Source organism: Stenella coeruleoalba (genome assembly GCF_951394435.1).
Source record: "Stenella coeruleoalba genome assembly, chromosome: 20".
NCBI lineage: Eukaryota > Metazoa > Chordata > Mammalia > Artiodactyla > Delphinidae > Stenella > Stenella coeruleoalba.
The window spans coordinates 48,169,214-48,189,949 of NC_137166.1; the positions used below are offsets into that span (position 1 = coordinate 48,169,214).

General features: G+C 40.1%; 1 protein-coding gene across 1 annotated transcript; it reads left to right on the forward strand.

Annotated features, from left to right (window-relative positions):
• Nucleotides 1–432: 432 nt before the first annotated feature.
• On the forward strand, nucleotides 433–19,866 carry ZNF283 (zinc finger protein 283). Its single transcript, XM_079906317.1, has 5 exons — nucleotides 433–678; nucleotides 3,753–3,819; nucleotides 4,129–4,216; nucleotides 6,362–6,488; nucleotides 16,872–19,866. The coding sequence occupies exons 2-5, from the start codon at nucleotides 3,788–3,790 to the stop codon at nucleotides 18,572–18,574; spliced, it is 1,950 nt and encodes a 649-aa protein (XP_079762443.1). The 5' UTR covers nucleotides 433–678; nucleotides 3,753–3,787; the 3' UTR covers nucleotides 18,575–19,866.
• The last annotated feature ends 870 nt before the right edge of the window (nucleotides 19,867–20,736 follow it).

Here is a 20,736-nt window from a genome sequence, read left to right on the forward strand (position 1 = left end):
CCATGAAAATAAACAAGTCTACACAGGGTTCCAGACACCGAATTGGACCCACAAGCGCACCCAAAGCAAGGCACATTCATCTTTTCAACTGCCAGACCCTGCTCCAGTCTCTCGTGCCCAGGTAAGCTCGTGACCCCGCTCAGGGTCATTCTCACGGACTTTACCCAGGATGCCCCCGCTCACTGAGGCCTAAGTCCCTGGTCACGCTCCCCCTCCCTCTCCCCACCCCCCCCCCCCCGCCCCCGCTCTGGACTCCAGAATGCGTTCCTCAGCCTTCGCTGGGAACCTCTTAATTCGCCCAGAGCCATGCTAAAGACTACTGAGCCACTAGGCTCGACCAAGACTCGAACTATTCCTTCCACCTAAGACCAGAGATTCGGGTGCGCTTTGGAAAAGGCGTCTCTGATAGGCGGAGCCGAGTTGCATGCTGGGAGCATTCTGAAGGTCCAGGTTCCCAGCTTCTGGGGATTCGTCTGCCGCGGACTACATTTCCCAGAAGTCTCAGGGCACAGGACCTCTCGGGGCAGGGCGAGATTGCCTGCGGAGAGCGCCTGGAAGCGTCGGGCTCCGAGCCTCAGAGGATGTTCCTGCTCTTATTTCCCATGAGCCTCTGGGCCCAAACTAACCTCCGTTTCTGGGTCCCTTTACGGTGTCTTCGAGATTTTTGGACTCTGCGCGGTGAGTTGGTCGCGTCCGAGGAAGTGATCAGCGCCGGGTGAGGGTGGGAGGGCTCAGCGGACTTCGCCAGAGCCTTGTCGGAACCAGCAGTGCGTGTGGGGGTGACACTGGGAGGTACTCGAGGTGAGAAGGCCCGGGCAGCGGACAGGGCGAGTCGTGTCCGGAGCCTCAAGCCTGTGTGCGAACGAGAGGCTGAGAAGGATGGTGTGTGACAGACGGCGTGACAGGGCCGGGGTGTGTCTCCCTAACGGTGTGTGCTATTGGGAATGTGTGACGGGGTCATGAAGTGCGTGACCTTGTTTGTAGGTGTGGTTTGCTTGGGCGGGATGCTCTAGGTTCCTTCTAGACTCTCTTAGGGGCTGCCAGAGTTAAGTGACCGAAGGAAAAGAATTCCAGGACTAAGCCCTAGAATGTACGTTTCCAGTAAGAAAGTACAGATCTAGTCTTGGGATGAAAATTTGACATCTGGACGTGTCCTCGTGACAGGCTCCTGGAAAGACATGATTGGGGAGGTCCCACAGGTAGGATTCCTAGAAAAATCACCTCCTTGGGGGACCGGCTACCTGTTTCAGCTCCACTACCAACAGACCTCTGTCCCCAAGAACTGCTGTCAACTCAATTCCAGTTTCCCTTTGAATTCCGTTTGTGTATGTGTGGATGAAGGCAGATGTGGCCCTGGGGAGTGTTTTATTTTGTTTTGGTTTTAGTTAGGTTTGTCTGTGTTCCAAGAAATACTGGTGTCTCGTGATTTCTCCCCACCCGCTCCTGCTGTCCCTAACGCCCACCCCCCCCCCCAACCCTAGTTGCTGCTGGGTTTCTGAGAAGGACCCTGAGAAGGACAGAATTGTTGCATATTTAGAAATTAAGGTTCAGGTGAATTTGTGTTTCTTTTTTATTCATAGTTACTTTTGTTTTTAGATCATGACGCTATTTGCTTTCCTTGACCAGAAATATCTTGACTATTTTTCAAGACACTTGACTAGTAGTGTCTATCTTGGGTCTTTCTTCTGGTGAATGACCCATCATGCTGGTACCTCCCTCTTCCCAGAGGCCCCCTATTGTCCTTTTCCTCAGTCAGTAGCCATCCGTTCATATGGCAAATTGTTCAAATCCTCCAGTACATTTTCCCTTTCTAAGCAATTTTTTTTTTTTTTTTGGCCCTACCGCGTGGCACGCGGGATCCTAGTTTGCCGACCAGGGTTGGAACCTGCCCCTCCCCCGTGCAGTGGAAGGGCGGAGTCTTAACACTGGACTGCCAGGGAAGTCCCTAAGCATTCTGATGGTATAGAAGCACACCACCTCCAGAAGGTGGGCTGGAGGTGGTCTGTTAGGGCTTTATTTTAGACTATGATTACTTGAGGAGATTAGCATTTAGGTGGTATCGAATACAAATTATGTTTTATCTGTTCCACAGTCATGGTTTTCAAAGCAAGGCAAGGTAGGAGGGGATTGGTTATTTCAGGTAGTAAATTACAATGTTGTGAGGATTTCAGGAGTGGGAATGTGATTGAGGTTTGAGCATGGTGTTGCCAAGTCCAAGCTCAAACTACTTGCCCCAGGACAGGCCGATAAATCGAGAGACGAGTTGTTGGGGCAAGAAATAGCGACTTTATTCAGAAAGCCAGCAGACTGAGAAGACGGTGGGCTCATGTCCCAAAGAAGCATCTGGCCTGAATTAGAATTCAGGCTTCTTTTATACTGAAAGGGGAGGGAGTGAAGTCAAACATTTCCTGGTTCCTGTCAGCCTCTGGAGGGGATGTGTTCATTTTTTCCTCCCTGTAGGCATTCGTAGGTGAATCTGGTCAGGATGTTTCCTGTGAGCTAAACAAAGGTATTTTAGCTTAATGCTCATTACCTGTGGGGTTTAGGCAGGGTTCCCAGAGATGGGCGATTATGTATAATTTAAGCTTATAGGCAACATATCTTTAGTGATTAACTTGTAATAGAACATAAAGGTTCTTCCCTATTACAGTAGTGGTTTGCAGTTTGTACCCACAAGGGCAGAGACTTTCAGATAATTTTTAGGTAGAAATCTGTAGCATTGCCAAACATGAGTTATTTCAGGTCCAATTCTGTGCGGGTTCTGAGAGGTAGTACTGTGCTGTGGTTAAGAGTAAGCCTCTGGATCTAGAGCATCTGGATCCAGCTCTACCTGTTACTTGCTGTGTGAGTGTAAATAAACGACTCAGGCTCTCTGTGCCATGTCTACAAAATTGGAACAAAGTAATACCTACCTAATGGAGTTATAATGATGTAAGTCGAGTTCATATGTGTAAAGCTCCATAGAACAGGGCCTGCCCCATGATACAGGCTTAGTAAATATTAAGATTTGCTGTTATGTGGTGATTCTGGATCATTCCACATCAACTTTTTATAGATCAAAATATGAAGAGAAATAAAATGATTGTGGTGGGTGCTTGCAAGTTTGAAAAAGTTACCAGGGGCTCAAATGGTCTAGAACAGGAAATCTTAACCTGAGGTCTTCTTATTCCATTTATAAGCATCCAGGTGATCACAGATCCCTTGAAATAGAGACAGAATTTTTGTAAATACTTGTAAATTAATTTTCTAAGTGAGCAGAGTGTCCCTAATTTCATGAGATTACCGAGTATGCGTGACCCCAAAAAGATCTAGTTCCATTTGTCTGGAATAAAATTATAATAGCTTGGAAGGAGCTTTTACAAATTTAGAATCCAATGACATGGAAACAGTTAAGTAAATGCAGTATACCGTTTGATGGAATAATATGCACCTAATAAACATTATGTTTATAAAGAATCAAAAGAAGGGAAAATGTAAATGATAAAATATCAAGCAGTAGTTATAGTTATGAACAAAAGTACTTAAGAATATTATGAGTTATATATGGATCCCATCCAATAAGAGAGAGTTTTGAAAGACATTTTTCAAGGATTGTATCTAAATGTTTTAAATTGACCATTCAGTGAAGAATTAGAGAGGTGTAGCCACACTTGTTAAGTATCTACTCTGTACCAAATATTGTTCTGTTTATATGCATATATTTCCTTGCTGTGACTTTGAAGGGGCCTTACATAATTTGTGTTCATTCACAGGAGAATCTTGACAGTGAAAGTGTCTCACTGTAGTGATGAGCTACAGCTACAAGATGTTGAAGAGCTGGTGGGTGTCATTTGTTTCAGACCCACCGATTTTCAGTGTTGGGCCTGTTTGTTCAGTTTTCCTAATGACTGAATTCCCTGTCACTCAGTTTTCTACGTTTGGAAATATCTTTATTTTTCCGATTATGGAGTTAATGCGGGTGTGTTGCAAAAAATTCAGCAATCCAGGGAATGTATAGAGAAGGAATTTAAAATTATATCCTGTAGAGTTAATCATCTCTAATATTTTGATGTATTTTTATTCAGTTGCTTAAGGCAGGACAGGATCACTTAAGCACACCTGATCTAAAGCTTCTTTTTCCTTCTGCAGGTCTGGCTTTTCTGGACTCTGTGCTTCACCAGTAGAGGAACCCTATGGAGCATTAATTAGTTCCTGCAATTCTAGAACCATGACTGACGTAAGTTGGTATTTCTCTCTCCTTGAAGTGTTGTGATTTTTAGGTCATGTGACTCTTTTCCTGAATTAACCCTAAAGCTTTCTACTTAACAGAACCCCATGCCTGAACCTGCTTCTCGGTTCCTTCTGTTCCATTAGAGGATGATGCCAAAGAGCCCAGCGTCCTCCCTCTGTGCCTTTTCCAATCAGTGCCATCATATTCATTGAGCACATTACTCAACATCTCCTGCGGTTCAGTCTTCCATCAAGAGCAGTGAAGGAATGGAGTCCTTTAAGGGAAATATTTGAGTGTCTGTCACAGAATAATGTAAAGAAATATAGAGAACAATCAGCTCGCTTTTATTTGTATACAAGGAAAACCAACAGTAGATTGAGATCATCTTCCAAAGGCACAAAGAGGATTTCATAGAAGAAGGAAAGAGGAGAGAATGAAAGACTGCAGACATTTGGAAAGCAACAGTTTCTCTTTTTCAAGCTAAGATGCTGATTAGTTCATGTCCTATCTAGAAAAAAATGGCTGAAGTTCCCCCAATTGTTTTTCTTTTTCAGGCTAAGATACAGCTAGCAAAGAAGTCGGTCAGGATACTCTGCCCTTAGCCAGCTGGATGGCCACCCACGAGAACAGTTTCAGTAGTCTGTGTATTATCTGGAAGAGCTTTGGTGTTTGACTGGGACGTATCCATGGCAGGCTGTCTTGGGTCTTGCCTTTTGTTATCACTTCCATCTTTGTTCGGCCAGGGCTGCCCCATTTCCCTCATCAGAATTTCTCATTCCCAGGACAGGTCTGCGGTGTGATGAGTTAGTGATGAGGGTCCCTTTGGACCACACAGGAAAACGTGGAACTTCTTCACAGACCTGAGTTTTCCAGAAAGACAAGATGGAATATGGGATTTCTTCGTCATAGCCTCAGTTTGTATGAGATCACATGCTTTGCAAGCTTTTAGGATTAGAGCGGGGAGTGAGTGGTTCTTTCCAGGGACTCCCTTATCAGTAAACACCAGTGTCAAAGTCTGTTTAGTTATTGACCAGGATGTGACACCTGTGTTGTGTCTGATATACTCTATCAATATCCTCCAACTCGGGAACAAGGAATGTGTTAAGCAACAGGTGGTTGATGTTACCATGTAAAAAGATGATCCAGATTCTTAAGTACTGGCTGATAATAGACTCCTAGAATTAAGAAAATCTTGGAAGTTTTGTTCAACCTGAATGTATAATAGTCATTAATCTCATATATCCACATGATGAACTGAATTGCAGGTAATAAAAACATTTTACATATTCGATTCATCATAATAAGAAAAAATGCTGATGATATAATCTCACAGCATGGTTCACTTGAGGCTTAATGATAATCCTTAATTGAAATCATTTTCCTAAAATAAGAGATTTTGTAGGACATTTGGAAAAAAAGTTTTTATGTGTTTTTGGTATTTCTTAAAGGGAAAAGATGGTGTAGCAGTTCACATTTATAAAGAATTTATGAGACTTCCCTGGTGACGCACTGGTTAAGAATCCACCTGCCAATGCAGGGGACATGGGTTCGAGCCCTGGTCCAGGAAGATCCCACATGCCGCGGAGCAACTAAGCCCGTGCGCCACAACTACTGAGCCTGCACTCTAGAGTCCACGAGCCACAGCTGCTGAAGCCCGCGCGCCTAGAGCCCGTGCACCACAACGAAGAGTAGCCCCCGCTCGCCGCAACTAGAGAAAGCCCGCACAACAACGAAGACCCAACGCAGCCATAAATAAATAAATAAGAATTTATGAAGCAGGCACTTAGCAGGTTGTATGTATGTATACACACCCATAAACGCCCCCATCCCCTTCCCCCAATACTATTTTTATTTAATAGAAGAGAAACATTATTTTATGCATTATCAGACAGGTCTGGATAGCTGAGTTACCTCACAGTATCCAGGAAGTTCTGCTGTAATAGGTTTCTTCTAGAACATGTAGACACTCTGCTTTAGTCATACTAATTTCTTTACTTTTCCCTACCCATACGTCTCACAGGCTTCCAGCTGACTGGATCGTTACATTTTCCTCTTCTTATAGTTTATGCTTCATACTCTTCTTTTTTCCTCTTGGAAATAGTTTCTAAATTTCTTTAATTTCACAAGTAATGTGTGGGTTTTTGGTTTTAGGGCTTGGTGACATTCAGGGATGTGGCCATTGACTTCTCTCAGGAGGAGTGGGAATTCCTGGACCCTGCTCAGAGAGACTTGTACGTGGATGTGATGTTGGAGAACTATAGCAACTTAGTCTCACTGGGTAAGTTCATCTGCCTGAAATAGTTTAGAATCTCCTTTCTGGAACATCAGCTTTCTGCACTAGGAATTACAGGGCTGTCTTTGAAGAAACCAGGTGAATTTCTCCTCCGTGTTCTCAAAGGAATGTCTTGGTATTTGTTGGCTTAGAAATGGGTTCATTGAGCACCTCGATCGTCCCATCCCTCAGTGAGCTTCAACCTTCCTCTGGCCCTTTCTGTAATGGCCTCTCTTCTTTAATGACCAAAGAGCTGAATTTGCATTATGGGGTGTTTATTTCATAACCACTGTCAAAGAAATCAGATTTCATACTGTGTTTAGCTTCACCATTTCTATAGATGATCTGTGTCCTTGCTACTCAAAGTGTGGTTCTTTTTTTAAAAATAAATTTATTTTCTATTTACTTATCTTTTGGCCACGTTGGGTCTTCATTGCTGCACGTGGGCTTTCTCTAGCTGCCTGCGGCCAGGGAGGGTTACTCTTCATTGAGGTGCAGGGGCTTCTTATTGCGGTGGCTTCTCTTGTTGTGGAGCAGGGGCCCTAGGCATGTGGACTTCAGTAGTTGTGGCACGTGGGCTCAGTAGTTGTGGCTTGCAGGCTTAGTCGCTCTGCGGCATGTGGGGTCTTCCTGGACCAGGGATTGAACCCGTGTCCCCTGCATTGGCAGGCGGATTCTTAGCCACTGAGTCACCAGGGAAGTCCCAAAAGTATGGTTCTTTTGTATTAGGAACAATAGAAAGGCCAGAGCAGCGTTAGTGAAGGAGAGGGTACCAAGAAGTGAGTCAGGGAGACAGGCAGGATCCAGGTGACAGTCAGCATTGTTGGTTTTGGGGAAGAATGTGGATTGTTCTCTTAGTGGTTAGAAGCCATGATTTGCTTTATGTGGGGTTTAAATTTTTTTATTGTTAAGTATTACACAAATATCTATCATCAGCTTCTTCCGGGGCTTGTTAGAGTAACTTTTTAAAAAAAAATTATTTATTTATTTATTTATTTTTGACTGCATTAGGTCTTCGTTGCTGCGTGCGGGCTTTCTCTAGTTGCGTCAAGAGGGGGCTACTCTTCATTGTGGTGCTTGGGCTTCTCCTTGCAGTGGCTTCTCTTGTTGTGGAGCACGGGCTCTAGGCGCATAGGCTTCAGTAGTTGTGGCATGCGGGCTCGGTAGTTGTGGCTTGTGGGCTCTAGAGCACAGGCTCAGTAGTTGTGGCACACGGGCTTAGTTGCTCCGCAGCCTGTGGGATCTTCCTGGACCAGAGATCGAACCCGTGCCCCTGCACTGGCAGGCGGATTCTTTTTTTTTTCATATCTTTATTGGACTATGATTGCCTTACAATGTTGCGTTAGTTTCTGTTGTACAGCAAAGTGAATCAGCTATAAGTATACATATCCCCTCCCTCTTGAACCTCCCTCCCATCCTCCCTGTCCCACCCCTCTAGGTCGTCACAAAGCATGGAGCTGATCTCCCTGTGCTGTGCAGCAGCTTCCCACTAGCCATCCATTTTACATTTAGAAGTGTGTATATGTCAGTGCTACTCTCTCACTTCATCCCAGCCCCCAGCCCCCTACTCCCACCCTGGCCCCATGTCCTCAAGTCTGTTCTCTAAGTCTGCATCTTTATTCGGCAGGTGGATTCTTAACCACTGCACCAGCAGGGAAGTCCCCGGGGCTTGTTAGAAATGCAGCTCGTCGAGTCCTACCCCAGAGCTGCAGAACAGAATCTACATTTACACAAGATCCCCAGGTGATTTTTATGCATACTAAAGAATCGCTGCTCTTTGTTATATTCTGACCCATGTATGGGGAGTACAGCTAGAAACAGGATCCTGACATACTCTGGCTTTCAAAAGAGCCTCTCCAATTTATGTAGCAGTGGATTGAATGAACAGAAATTCATACTAAGTGAATACATTCCTTTACTTCCAACATATTTGAAGTTGAAAGTTACAATCTGTGAACTTTGCACTTTACAAAGTTAAATCCTACACTAAGTTAAATCCTAGAAATGTCTCACAAAACTTGTTTCCACTTAAGCAAAATAACAACAGTAACAATAATAATGATAATAGTTAACATTGTGCTTACTATAAACCAGGCCCTGTTCTAAGCAGAGCAAATACATGAAGTTATTTAACTTTTACAGGATCCCCATGAGGTAGGTACTATTTTTAACCCTTTTTATAGATGAGATTACTGAGGCACATACAGTTTAAGTGCCCTCCCAAGGTCACACAGCTGGTGGGGATGCAGTGGCAACAACTGAACCTAGGAAGTCTGGCTCCAGAATCTGTGTTCTTAACCATTGTGTTCTGTTTGCTCTAAAGAGATAGAACCTGAATGAGTCTAAACCAAGATCATTTTCCTACTTATATGATCTCATGTTCTTCATTCCCACCATCCTTCTCTTCTCTGAAGTCTTCATCAATATTATTTTTACCTTTACTTTATTGCAAATTTAACCAAATGTTTTGCCCTTAAAATTAAAAAAAAACACACAACAAAACCCTTACACCATTTGGCATTTCTTTTCTTGCAAGCACACACTCCATTTCTAAGCCAGATATGATGACATTATTGGAGCAAGGAGAAGAGCCCTGGGTAGTTGAGGGGTGGGTGGGGTACAAGAAGTCGCATTACAGGAAGGCAAAGGCAGGAGGGAACCATCAGTGCAGGAACAACCTCACAGGTCACAGAGGAGGAGAAGGGGGAACAGCTGGGATGGTATTTGGAAACTCCTTATGAAGGACCAAGGCCTGGGAGGAGATAGAGATCTCAGTTTGAGCTACAAAAGGAACTTCATCTTCATCTCATTTCCCAGGCTCCTTGTTTTTCTTCTTATAATTCCCTCCCATTTCAGTGAGGAAAGTGTTCTTTTTTGTTCCCAATGGAACCATTTTACTTACATGTTGGTTGCAGGTGCTTTCCAGCTCTTTTGCATTTGTGTGTGTATGTGAATGAATATACATATTCATTCATAAATTCTTCAAACATTTGGAGTGCCTACTCCTAGCCAGGCATTGTACTGGGCACTATTAATACAATCAGGAACAAGATTGATAAGTTGCTTATTCTCATGCACTTTATGTAGTTGAGGAGAAACATAAAATAAGTAAACAAGTAGATAAATAGTATCATGTAATGAAACATGTTGTTCAGGAGAGGCAAACAGCGTAAGAGAATAGAAAATGATGAAAATTGAAAGGGCCAATTCAGATAAGATGGTCAGGGAAAGCTTTCTTGAATAGAGACATGAAGCCTGGGATCAAGTTATATGAATACCTGGGGGCGGAATATATCAATCACAGTGAATGGCAAAGGCCCTAAGGTTGGTAAGGAACTTTACTGGAGGAACTCTAAGAAGGCCAGGGTAGAGTTAGTAAAGGAGCGTGTGCTAAGAATTTGGGTCACGGAGATAGGCAAGGGCTAGACAGTATACACTTTTGGGGGTTTTGTCTTAAGAATATATATATTTTTAGATTATATTCCATTATAGGTTATTACAAGGTATTGAATATAGTTCCTTATGCTGTACAGTGAATCCTTGTTGTTTATTCTGTGTATAGTAGTTTGTATCTGTTAATCCTATATTCCTAATTTATCCCCCCCCCCCCCACTTTCCCCTTTGGTAACCATAAGTTTTCAATGTCTGTGAGTCTGCTTCTGTTTTGTATATAGATGCATTTGTACTATTTCTTAGATTCCACATATAAGTGATATCATATAATATTTGTCTTTCTCTGACTTACTTCACTTAGTATGATATTCTCTAGGTCCATCCATGTTGCTGCAAATGGCAATATTTCTTTCTTTTTTATGGCTGAGTAATATTCCATTGTGTATATACACCACATCTTTTAAAACGAATTGTCTATTGATGGGCACTTGGGTTGTTTCCATGCCTTGGCTATTGTAAATAGTGCCACTATAAACATCGGGGTGCATGTGTCTTTCTGAATTGGAGTTTTCATCTTTTTGGAATATATGCCCAGGAATGGGATTACTGGATCATATGGTAGCTCTATTTTTAGTTTTTTAAGAAACCTCCATACTGTTTTCCATAGTGAGTGCACCAATTTATATTCCTACCAACACTGTATGAGGGTTCCCTTTTCTCCACACCCTCTCCAGCATTTATTATTTGTAGACTTTTTGATGGTGGCCATTCTGACCGGTGTGAGGTGATACCTCATTGCAGTTTTGATTTGCATTTCTCTAGTACTTACTGATGTTGAGCATCCTTTCATGTGCCTCTTGGCCATCTGTATGTCTTCTTTGGAAAAATGTCTATTTAGGTCTTCTGCCTATTTTTTGATTGGGTTGTTTGTTTTTTTAATACTGGTTTGTTTGAGCTGTTTGTATAGTTTGGAAATTAACCCGGTCGCATCATTTGCAAATACTTTCTCCCACTCTGTATGTTGTCTTTTCATTTTGTTGATGATTTCTTTTGTTATGCAAAAGCTTTTAAGTTTGATTAGGTCCCATTTGTTTATTTTTGCTTTTATTTCTCTTGCCTTGGGAGACTGGTCTAAGAAAATATTTCTACGATTTATGTCCAGGAATGTTTTGCCTGTTTCTCTTCTAGGAGTTTTATGGTGTCATGTCTTAATATTTACGTCTTTAAATCATTTTGTATATGGTGTGAGGGAGTGTTCTGATTTCATTGATTTACATGTAGCTGTTCAGCTTTCCCAACACCACTGTTGAAGAGACTGTCTTTTTTTATTGTATGTCTTGTCTACTTTGTCATAGATTAATTGACCGTAGATGTATGGGTTTATTTCTGGGCTCTCTATTCTGTTGCATTGATCAATATGTCTGTTTTTGTGCTAATACCATGCTGTTTTGATTATTGTAGCTTTGTAATATTGTCTTAAGTCTGGAAGAGTTATGCCTCCAGCTGTTTTTCCTCTCAGGATTACCTTTTCAATTCTGGGTCTTTTGTGGTTCTGTATAAATTTTAGGTTTATTTGTTCTAGTTCTGTGAAAACTGAGACAAACAACGATGAAAACATAACTTACAAATGAATGGGATGCACCAAAGCAGTTCTAAGAAGTTCACAGTGATACAGGCCTTCCTCAAGATATAAGAAAAATTTCAAATAAACAACCTAACCCACCACCTAAAAGAATTAGAAAAAGAACAAACAAAACCCAAAGTCAGCAGGAGGAAGGACACAATAAAGATCAGAGAGGAAATAAATAAAAAAGAGATCAAAACAACAATAGAAAAGGTCAATAAAACCAGGAGCTGGTTTTTTGAAAAGATAAACAAAATCAACAAACCTCTAGCCAGGCTCACCAAGAAGAAAAGAGATACAACCCAAATAAACGAAATAAGAAATGAAAGAGGAGAAACAACAACCAATACCATGAAAATACAAAAAATCATAAGAGAATACTATGAACAGTTATATGCCAACAAATTGGACAACCTAGAAGAAATGGACAAATTTCTAGAAACATACAGCCTGCCAAAACTGAATCAAGAAGAAGGAGATAACTTGAAGAGACTGATCACTAGAAATGAAATAGGATCTGTAATTTAAAAAAACTCCACACAAACAAAAAGTCCAGGACTGGATGGCTTCTCTGGGGGATTATACCAAACATACAAAGAAGAACTTCTACCTATCCTTCTCAAACTACTCCAAAAGATTGAAGAGGGAATGCTTCCAAATTCATTCTATAAAGCCATCATCACCTTGATACCAAAACCGGACAAAGACACTACAAAAAAAGATTACAGGCCAATATCATTGATGAATATAGATGCAAAAATTCTCAACAAAATATTAGCAAACTGAATCCAACAATACATAAAAAGGATCATACTCCATGGTCAGTTGGATTCGTTCCAGGGTCACAAGGCTGGTTCAACATATGCAAATCAATCACTGTGATACATACACCACATTAACAAAAGAAAAGAGAAAAACCACATGATCATCTCAATAGACACAGAAAAAGCATTTGATAAAATTCAACATCCGTTCTTGATAAAAACTCTCACTAAAGTGGGTATAGAGGGAACATATCTCAACATAATAAAAGCCATTTACAACAGACCCACAGCCAACATATCAATAGTATTCAGTGGTGAAAAGCTGAAAGCCTTCTCACTAACTTCAGGAACCAGACAAGGATGCCCACTCCCACCACTTCTATTCAACAAAGTATTGGAAGTCCTAGCCACAGAATTCAGACAAGAAAAAGAAATAAAAGGTATCCAATTGGAAGGGAATGGGTAAAATTGTCACTATTTGCAAATGACACGATACTCCATATAAAGAACCATAAAGACTTCACACAAAAACTATCAGAACTAAAAAATAAATTCAGCAAGGTAGCAGGATGCAAGATTAGTATACAGAAAATGTTGCATTTCTTTATACTAACAGTGAAATACCAGAAAGTAAAAAAAAAAAAAAAAAAAAATTCCATTTAAACTCATGTCCAAAATAAAGTACCTAGGAATAAACTTAACCAAGGAGGTGAAAGACCTATATGCTGAAAACTATAAAACATTGATAAAGGAAATTAAAAATGATTCAAAGAAATGGAAAGATATCCCATGCTCTTGGATTACAAGAATTAATATCGTTAACATGACCATACTACCCAAAGCAATCTACAGATTTAATGCATTCCCTATCAAAATACCCATTTCTTGTTACTTCTGAAGATTCCAGCCCTGTTATTTTGTACAGTGTTCTTCAGTTTGGGTTTGTCTGCTCTTTCCTCATGATTAGATTTGGATTATGCATCTTTGGCAGGAGTATCACAGAACTGATGGTGTGTTCTCCTTGCATTCTGTCAGGTGGAGCAAATGATTTGTCATTATTGATGATGCTTACTTTGAGCAGGTGATTATGGTAGTGTCCACGGGCCTCCTCCCTGTGAAGTTAATGAGCCTTTTGTGAAGAGGAACTTTGAGACTATTAAGTATTGTATTCCTCTTCAAACTTTAAACTTACTCATATGTTGGATTTCTAGTCAGTGGGTTGTAATCTGTTCTTCCCATTTTTTATTTTGAAGCTGGTCCTGGATTTGACCAGTGGGAATTCTCTCAGCAGTGGTTTCTGTGTCCTTTGGCATGTCTCCATCACACTTAGAGCACCTCCTTATTTTCTTCCCCACACCATGTTCCAGGCTCATCTTGCACTTTCCCTGCTCCAGCCCTAAAGTCAGCCATTTCTTCAAGGTGTCCTGGTTCCTTTTAGTTGAGAATGCTATTTAGAAGCCAGAATCTGGGTACTAGATTTGCTCATTGCTGCTGGGGGATGGCTGTCCCTAGGCCCTCTCAGTGGACAGAGTAGGGAATATGTTTATATGCATACATACGTATACATGCACACACATTTACATCTATAGATTGAAACCATGAGTTCATACAGATATCTCCAATTCCATTTCAACACTACAGGTTTCATTTCAGCTTATTCACTTTCCATATTTCTAACTCCTTTTTCTGACAGTGAAAAACCTGGGTTCTGTTATCCTTAATGTATTTATTGTCAGCCCTTGAACTACATGGGTTTGAACTATGCAGGTCCACTTATATGCAGATTATTTTTCAATAAATATACAGTTGACCCTTCATTTCTATGTGTTCTGCATCTGTGGAAAAGGAGGGCCGATTATGGGACTTAGCATCCTCAGGTATGGGTTCTGAGGTGGGTTCTGGAACCAATCCCCCAAGGATCCCAAGGGACAACTGTACTTATCTGATCAAACTCTCTATGTGTAACCAGTCTTCTATTATCAACACCACCACCACCACCTTGATCATGTGATTGCCTGTCTCATCCCACTTGGGCTGTGACAACCCATACCAGGTCACTCACACACAGACACTTGTCCTTACTCTGCTTGCATTCTGACTCCTGACATAGGACAACCCTTTTATACTGAAACCCTCCTCATGCTGGTTGACCTTTAGTACCCTGCTCTGGGGCTTCATTTTATTAAATCTTGATCCTTGAGGATACATTTTTAGAATATTCTGTATGATGAAATGGGAAGTCTCCATTAAGCTCTTTTGCTGTATACTAAGGTGCAGTGGTTGCCTTGAGGGAAACCACCTGTGCCGATGTTTGAATTGTGAGTTAAACTAGCTGCTTTTTTCATGGAACACAGTTTTGGTTTTGGTTTTGTTTTTTTTTCCCTTGGAAGAATGAGACAAACTATGGTTCTTTAGGCTTGGGTATTTGGAAAACATTTTCTTGTAAATGAGCCTGTCACTTTAAGAACAACTGAAAGTATTTGTTGCCAATGATAAAATTCAAAATTTTAAGTAAAAATTAGAATTGTATGAAGCTTATATCTATTATTTTGAGATTTACAGCTTCCCAATAAATAAAAAAATTTCTGGTGAGGTGATATTATTAACGTGATTTTTTGATATCATGTAATGAAATATGTCAACATTTCAAAGATCTACATAACTCAGTGAACCACTGTTTTTCAGATAACCAGTACATAGTACAAAATTATGCATGGATAAAAAATCATCCAAAGTGCAATGGATTTTAATGTAATGTAGTATGAAAAGTTCACCGGTATGGTTGCATATTCCACATTGGAACTAATCTTTAAGAAACCACCACGTCTCAATTTTTACTGTAGTATCAAAGAATAACACCCAAAATTACCTGAACAGGTTCATAGACTATTCTGCCATTTTACAATTACACATCTGTGAGAGGCTGGATTTTCTTCATATCCTTCAACCAAAATAGCATTGTTACAGATTGAATGCAAAAGCAGATGTGAGAATCCAGTTGTCGTCTGTTATACCAGATATTAAAGAGATTTGCAGAAGATTAAAACAATAATTCATTAATTTTTTTGTTTGGGAAAATTTAATTATTTAATATTATTTGTTAACATTTAATGATTTATTGTCACTTTAAAATAATTAATAAATCTTTAAATTTCTATTTTAATTTCTAATGTGGTAAATATCAAAAGATATAACCCACATAAACAAAACCTCTTTTGGGTTCTCAGTGCTTTTTTCTTAAACATCTAAAAAGAAGTTAAACCTGTATTCATTTACTAACACTGTTAAGCATAACACTTAACATTCAAGTCCAGGTAATTATAATACAAGCCCAATTCAATTTTTTTTTTTTTTCCTGTATGCGGGCCTCTCACTGTTGTGGCCTATCCCGTTGCGGAGCACAGGCTCTGGACGCGCAGGCTTAGTGACCATGGCTCACGGGCCCAGCCGCTCCGCGGCATGTGGGATCCTCCCAGACCGGGGCACGAACCCGTGTCCCCTGCATCGGCAGGCGGACTCTCAACCACTGCGCCACCAGGGAAGCCCCCAATTCAAATTTGTTGACCTATTTGTTGATGCTAAGTTGTACAAAACTGTACTCCTTTTAGTTGACGTTTGGTCATCTCAAAGTAGTTGTAATATTAGGTTGGTCAATTTAAATACTGTGGCTTCCTTTTGGATATACACACAGTCTTTACACCCAAATGTAAATGTATACAAAGCAATAAGACATTGTTAAATAAAAAAGCAATAGTTAGTGCAGTTTAATTCATGATTAAAATTACTTCCCACAATCACATCCACAGTACTCATCCACCATTTAATAGCTCAACCAAAATATTATACAATCACCAATAGGCAAAAATACTAGATTTGTATATTTTGTATTTCAAATATACTTATGCATGTGCAAGCAAGGGATTTACCAATATTTAAGAGTATAAGAGATACTGAGACCAAAAAATTTGAGAACTACTTCTCCAGGGTGTGGTTCTTACTTTCAGTATATGGCCTTTGAGAGGCATCAGATAAATGCTTGAGGGTGTTCACTGAGGTCTTTCCATTCAGGTTGGGTTGGCACTCCAGTGTACAACCTCTAGAATCTCTGAGAGTACCCCAGTCACATTGTGGAGAGGCATCTTGTGGATGCATAACGACATTCGGTTACAGATCCAAGGGAGAATCCCTGTATAGATTCCCGGAACTTCTTTGCATGACTTCTTTCTCTGATAAATCTTGAACCACAAATTCCAGTCACCTGAGCAGCCCTGAACTCAGATCCTAATATCCTTTGCCCAGTGACTTGACTAGTGGAAGGGCACATTTTGGTTTAAGAGATCATTTACACAGGAAGATGAGGGACTTGTTAAAGTGATCTTTGTGGAATCCTCCAGAAAACTGTCATATCAGAACATTAATATCACAAGAACTGAAAAATCAAAGCTGAGTTTGTTGTTGGACAGGGGAGAGGCTTGTGCTTAGGAATTCAGTAAGTCTCCTGATTGAGTTCACTTATGGGTATTCTTTTCAATTTGTCTTTATTTCTACTATAAAGGGCTTTTTTCTGGTAAAGGCAATAAAATGTGTGGTTTTCTTGTTTTCTTTCAGAGTTGGAGTCAACATATGAGACCAAAAATACATTTGCAAAAAAGGACATTTTTGAAATAAATTTTCCCCAACAGGAGATAAAGGAAAGAAGTAAAACCCTTGGCTTTGAGGCATTCCTTTTCAAAAATAATTGGAAGTGTAAGAGAAGATTTGAGGGCCTCCAGGGACATCAAGAGGGATACTTCAATCAAATGATAATCAGCTATGAAAAAGTGCCCACTTACAGAAAACATAAATCTCTTACTGCACATCAAAAAATTCATAATCAAGAGAAACCCTACGTTTGTAAGGAATGTGGGAAGGCTTGTAGTCATGGCTCAAAACTTGTTCAACATGAGAGAATTCATATGGCTGAAAAACATTTTGAATGTAAAGAATGTGGGAAAGACTTTTTAAGTGCCTATCAACTCACTGTGCATCAGAGATTTCATACTGGTGAGAAACCTTATGAATGTAAGGAATGTGGGAAGACCTTTAGTTGGGGATCAAGCCTTGTTAAACATGAGAGAATTCATACTGGCGAGAAGCCCTATGAATGTAAAGAATGTGGGAAGGCCTTCAGTCGTGGCTATCACCTTACTCAACATCAGAAAATTCATATTGGTGTGAAATCTTATGAATGTAAAGAATGTGGAAAGGCCTTTTTTTGGGGCTCAAGCCTTGCTAAACATGAGATAATTCATACAGGTGAGAAACCTTATAAATGTAAAGAATGTGGGAAGGCCTTCAGTCGTGGCTATCAACTTACTCAGCATCATAAAATCCACACTGGTAAGAAACCTTATGTATGTAAAATATGTGGAAAGGCTTTTTGTTGGGGCTATCAACTTACTCGACATCAGATATTTCATACTGGCAAGAAACCCTATGAATGTAAGGAATGTGGGAAGTCTTTTAATTGTGGCTCAAGTCTGGTTCAACATGAGAGAATCCATACTGGTGAGAAACCCTATGAATGTAAAGAATGTGGAAAGGCCTTTAGTCGAGGCTATCACCTTACTCAACATCAGAAAATCCATACTGGTGAGAAACCCTTTGAATGTAAAGATTGTGGGAGGGCCTTTAGTTGGGGTTCAAGCCTTGTTAAACATGAGAGAATCCATACTGGTGAGAAATCCTATGAATGTAAAGAATGTGGAAAGGCCTTTGGTAGTGGCTATCAACTTACTCGACATCAGATATTTCATACTGGCAAGAAACCCTATGAATGTAAGGAATGTGGGAAGACTTTTAATTGTGGCTCAAGTCTGGTTCAACATGAGAGAATCCATACTGGTGAGAAACCCTATGAATGTAAAGAATGTGGAAAGGCCTTTAGTCGTGGCTATCACCTTACTCAACATCAGAAAATCCATACTGGTGAGAAACCTTTTAAATGTAAGGAATGTGGGAAGGCCTTTAGTTGGGGTTCAAGCCTTGTTAAACATGAGCGGGTTCATACTGGTGAGAAATCCTATGAATGTAAAAACTGTGGGAAGGCCTTTGGTAGTGGCTATCAACTTCATGTTCATCAGAGATTTCATACTGGCAAGAAACCTTATCAATGTAAGGAATTTGGAAAGACATTTACTCGTGGCTCAAGCTATGTTCAACATGAAAGAACTAATAATAATGATAAACCCTACAAATATAAAGAATGTGGGGAAGTCTTTATATGGACAGCTTACTCAAATAAGACAGTTGATACTGGTGAAACTTTATGATTGAAGAGATGTGAAAGAACATATTTTTGTGTGTGTACAGACAACTTACTTAACATGAGGAGAAGTCTTACTCTTGAGAAACCTTATTAATGTAGGGAATGTGCAAAAGCCTTACCTGTGTATGGACAATTCACTTGATACCAGAAAATTCATACTAGTGAGAAATATTTTGAACATGAGGAATATGAAAAGTCCTTTAGACTTCTGTATGATCTTATTGAACATCTATACTGATGTGAAGCCATTTAAATGTAGGGAATGTGTAAAGATCTTTAATTCATGGTGCAATGTCTCATAAACGTTGGAAAATTATGCTCATTACTCTTTAAGGGAAGGATCTAAATTTAATTTGGTTCTTGCCCTGCATATCAGAGAATTCATACTGCTGTGAAATCCTGTGAATTTAAGGAATGTGGGAAGACTTGTAGACATGGTAAACATCTTAGAATACATCAGGGAATTCATCCAAATGAGAAATCCTTTGAATTAAAATTGTAGGAAGTCTTTTAGACAAGTGCTACTCAAACTATTGGCCAGAGACTTTTTGCCAGTCCACAGAATTGTTACCTGTCAATCATGAGATAAATGCAGAAAGTGAGAGTAAGTGTCTGGAAACTTTTATAGCAATTTGATATTGCCATAACATCATTATATTTTACAAAAGTATCAGTCGATGAATGATTGGAAATTAAAAACAAAAAGTTTGTCCTTTCCTAGATAATTTGAGAGACAGCCTTCACACTTTTTAAAACATGAGACAAGTCGCAATGTGACTTAATTAGAACAAGAAATCCCTCCCTTGTTACCTCCCTGGTTAAAGTAGCAGAATATTCATTCCATAGGAAGATTTGGCTAATGTGGGAATCACAATTTCCTTCTGCGCATAAGAGTATAGAGAATTTATACCAGATATGTTGATTTAGTGAATGTATAGAAGCTTTCCAACACTATTCAGTCTTTGTTAAACTTCAGCAAACTCTTCCTAGAGAATAACCCTGTTAATATCACACATGTAGGAAACACCGTATCTATGGCAGAAGCCATACTTTTTTTAATTTTTCAGTACACGGGCCTCTCACTGTCGCGCCCCCACCCCCACCCCGTCGCAGAGCACAGGCTCCGGATGCGCAGGCTCAGCGGCCATGGTTCACGGACCTAGCCGCTCCGCGGCATGTGGGATCTTCCTGGACCGGGGCATGAACCCGTGTCCCCTGCATCGGCAGGCGGACTCTCAACCACTGCGCCACCAGGGAAGCCCAACCATGCTTATTTTTATCACCATTCTACCTCCTTATTACTTGTGGGATGTTGGGCAAACTGCTTATCCCCTCTGGGCATCATGTTTAAAATGCTCGTGATGGTAGCTCTGTAATAGTGCTGTTGTAGAGATTGGATGGATGTAGTATGGGTCAAATCCTTGGAAGAGTATCTAGTATGTAGCCTGTGCTCAATACATACTATTCTTATTATCATCATCATAAATATTATTACTGGCGAAGTCTTAGGAGAGGAATGCCCATTTCGTATAATTAATTAAGAAAAGTACCCATAACCACTCATCCATTTGAATTTCAGATAGTGCATTCTGGATAAAAGACCTAGTAAAATGTAAAGAATTTGAGAGAATTTTTACTCATAATTTATCCCTTAAGCTGCATCAAAAATTAAGACTAAAAAGAAACATTTTGGATTTAGTAAGTGTTAAGATGTTGGGATTATACCTGGAGAAGAATCAGAGAGAAATGTGAAGCAGTTTGCTGTAATGAATCCCAACAGACAAGTAGTAATTAAAATTCTCCACTCACTTTTCGAGGTAAATTAGAAATTAAAGAGAACAAAAAGAAAACTGTCCATTTTGGAATTCTTTACCAAAAGTTTATTATGATCATTTTTTAGACATTCAGAAAAATGTAAAGGACAGTATAATGAACATCCATCTACTCTCTACATGGAATCAAGAATTCTAAACATTTGGCCATTTTTGCTTTCTGAATATATATTCACGCATGGCATTTGGTTGTCATGTCTCTAGATTTTAGTCTTGAACAGACTTTTTGAAGATTTCAGGAAAGCTATTTTATAGAATGCCATACATTCTAGATTTTGTTTGTTCTCTCATAGTGAAATTTAATTTGTACCTCTATCCTTCATATCTCTCATAA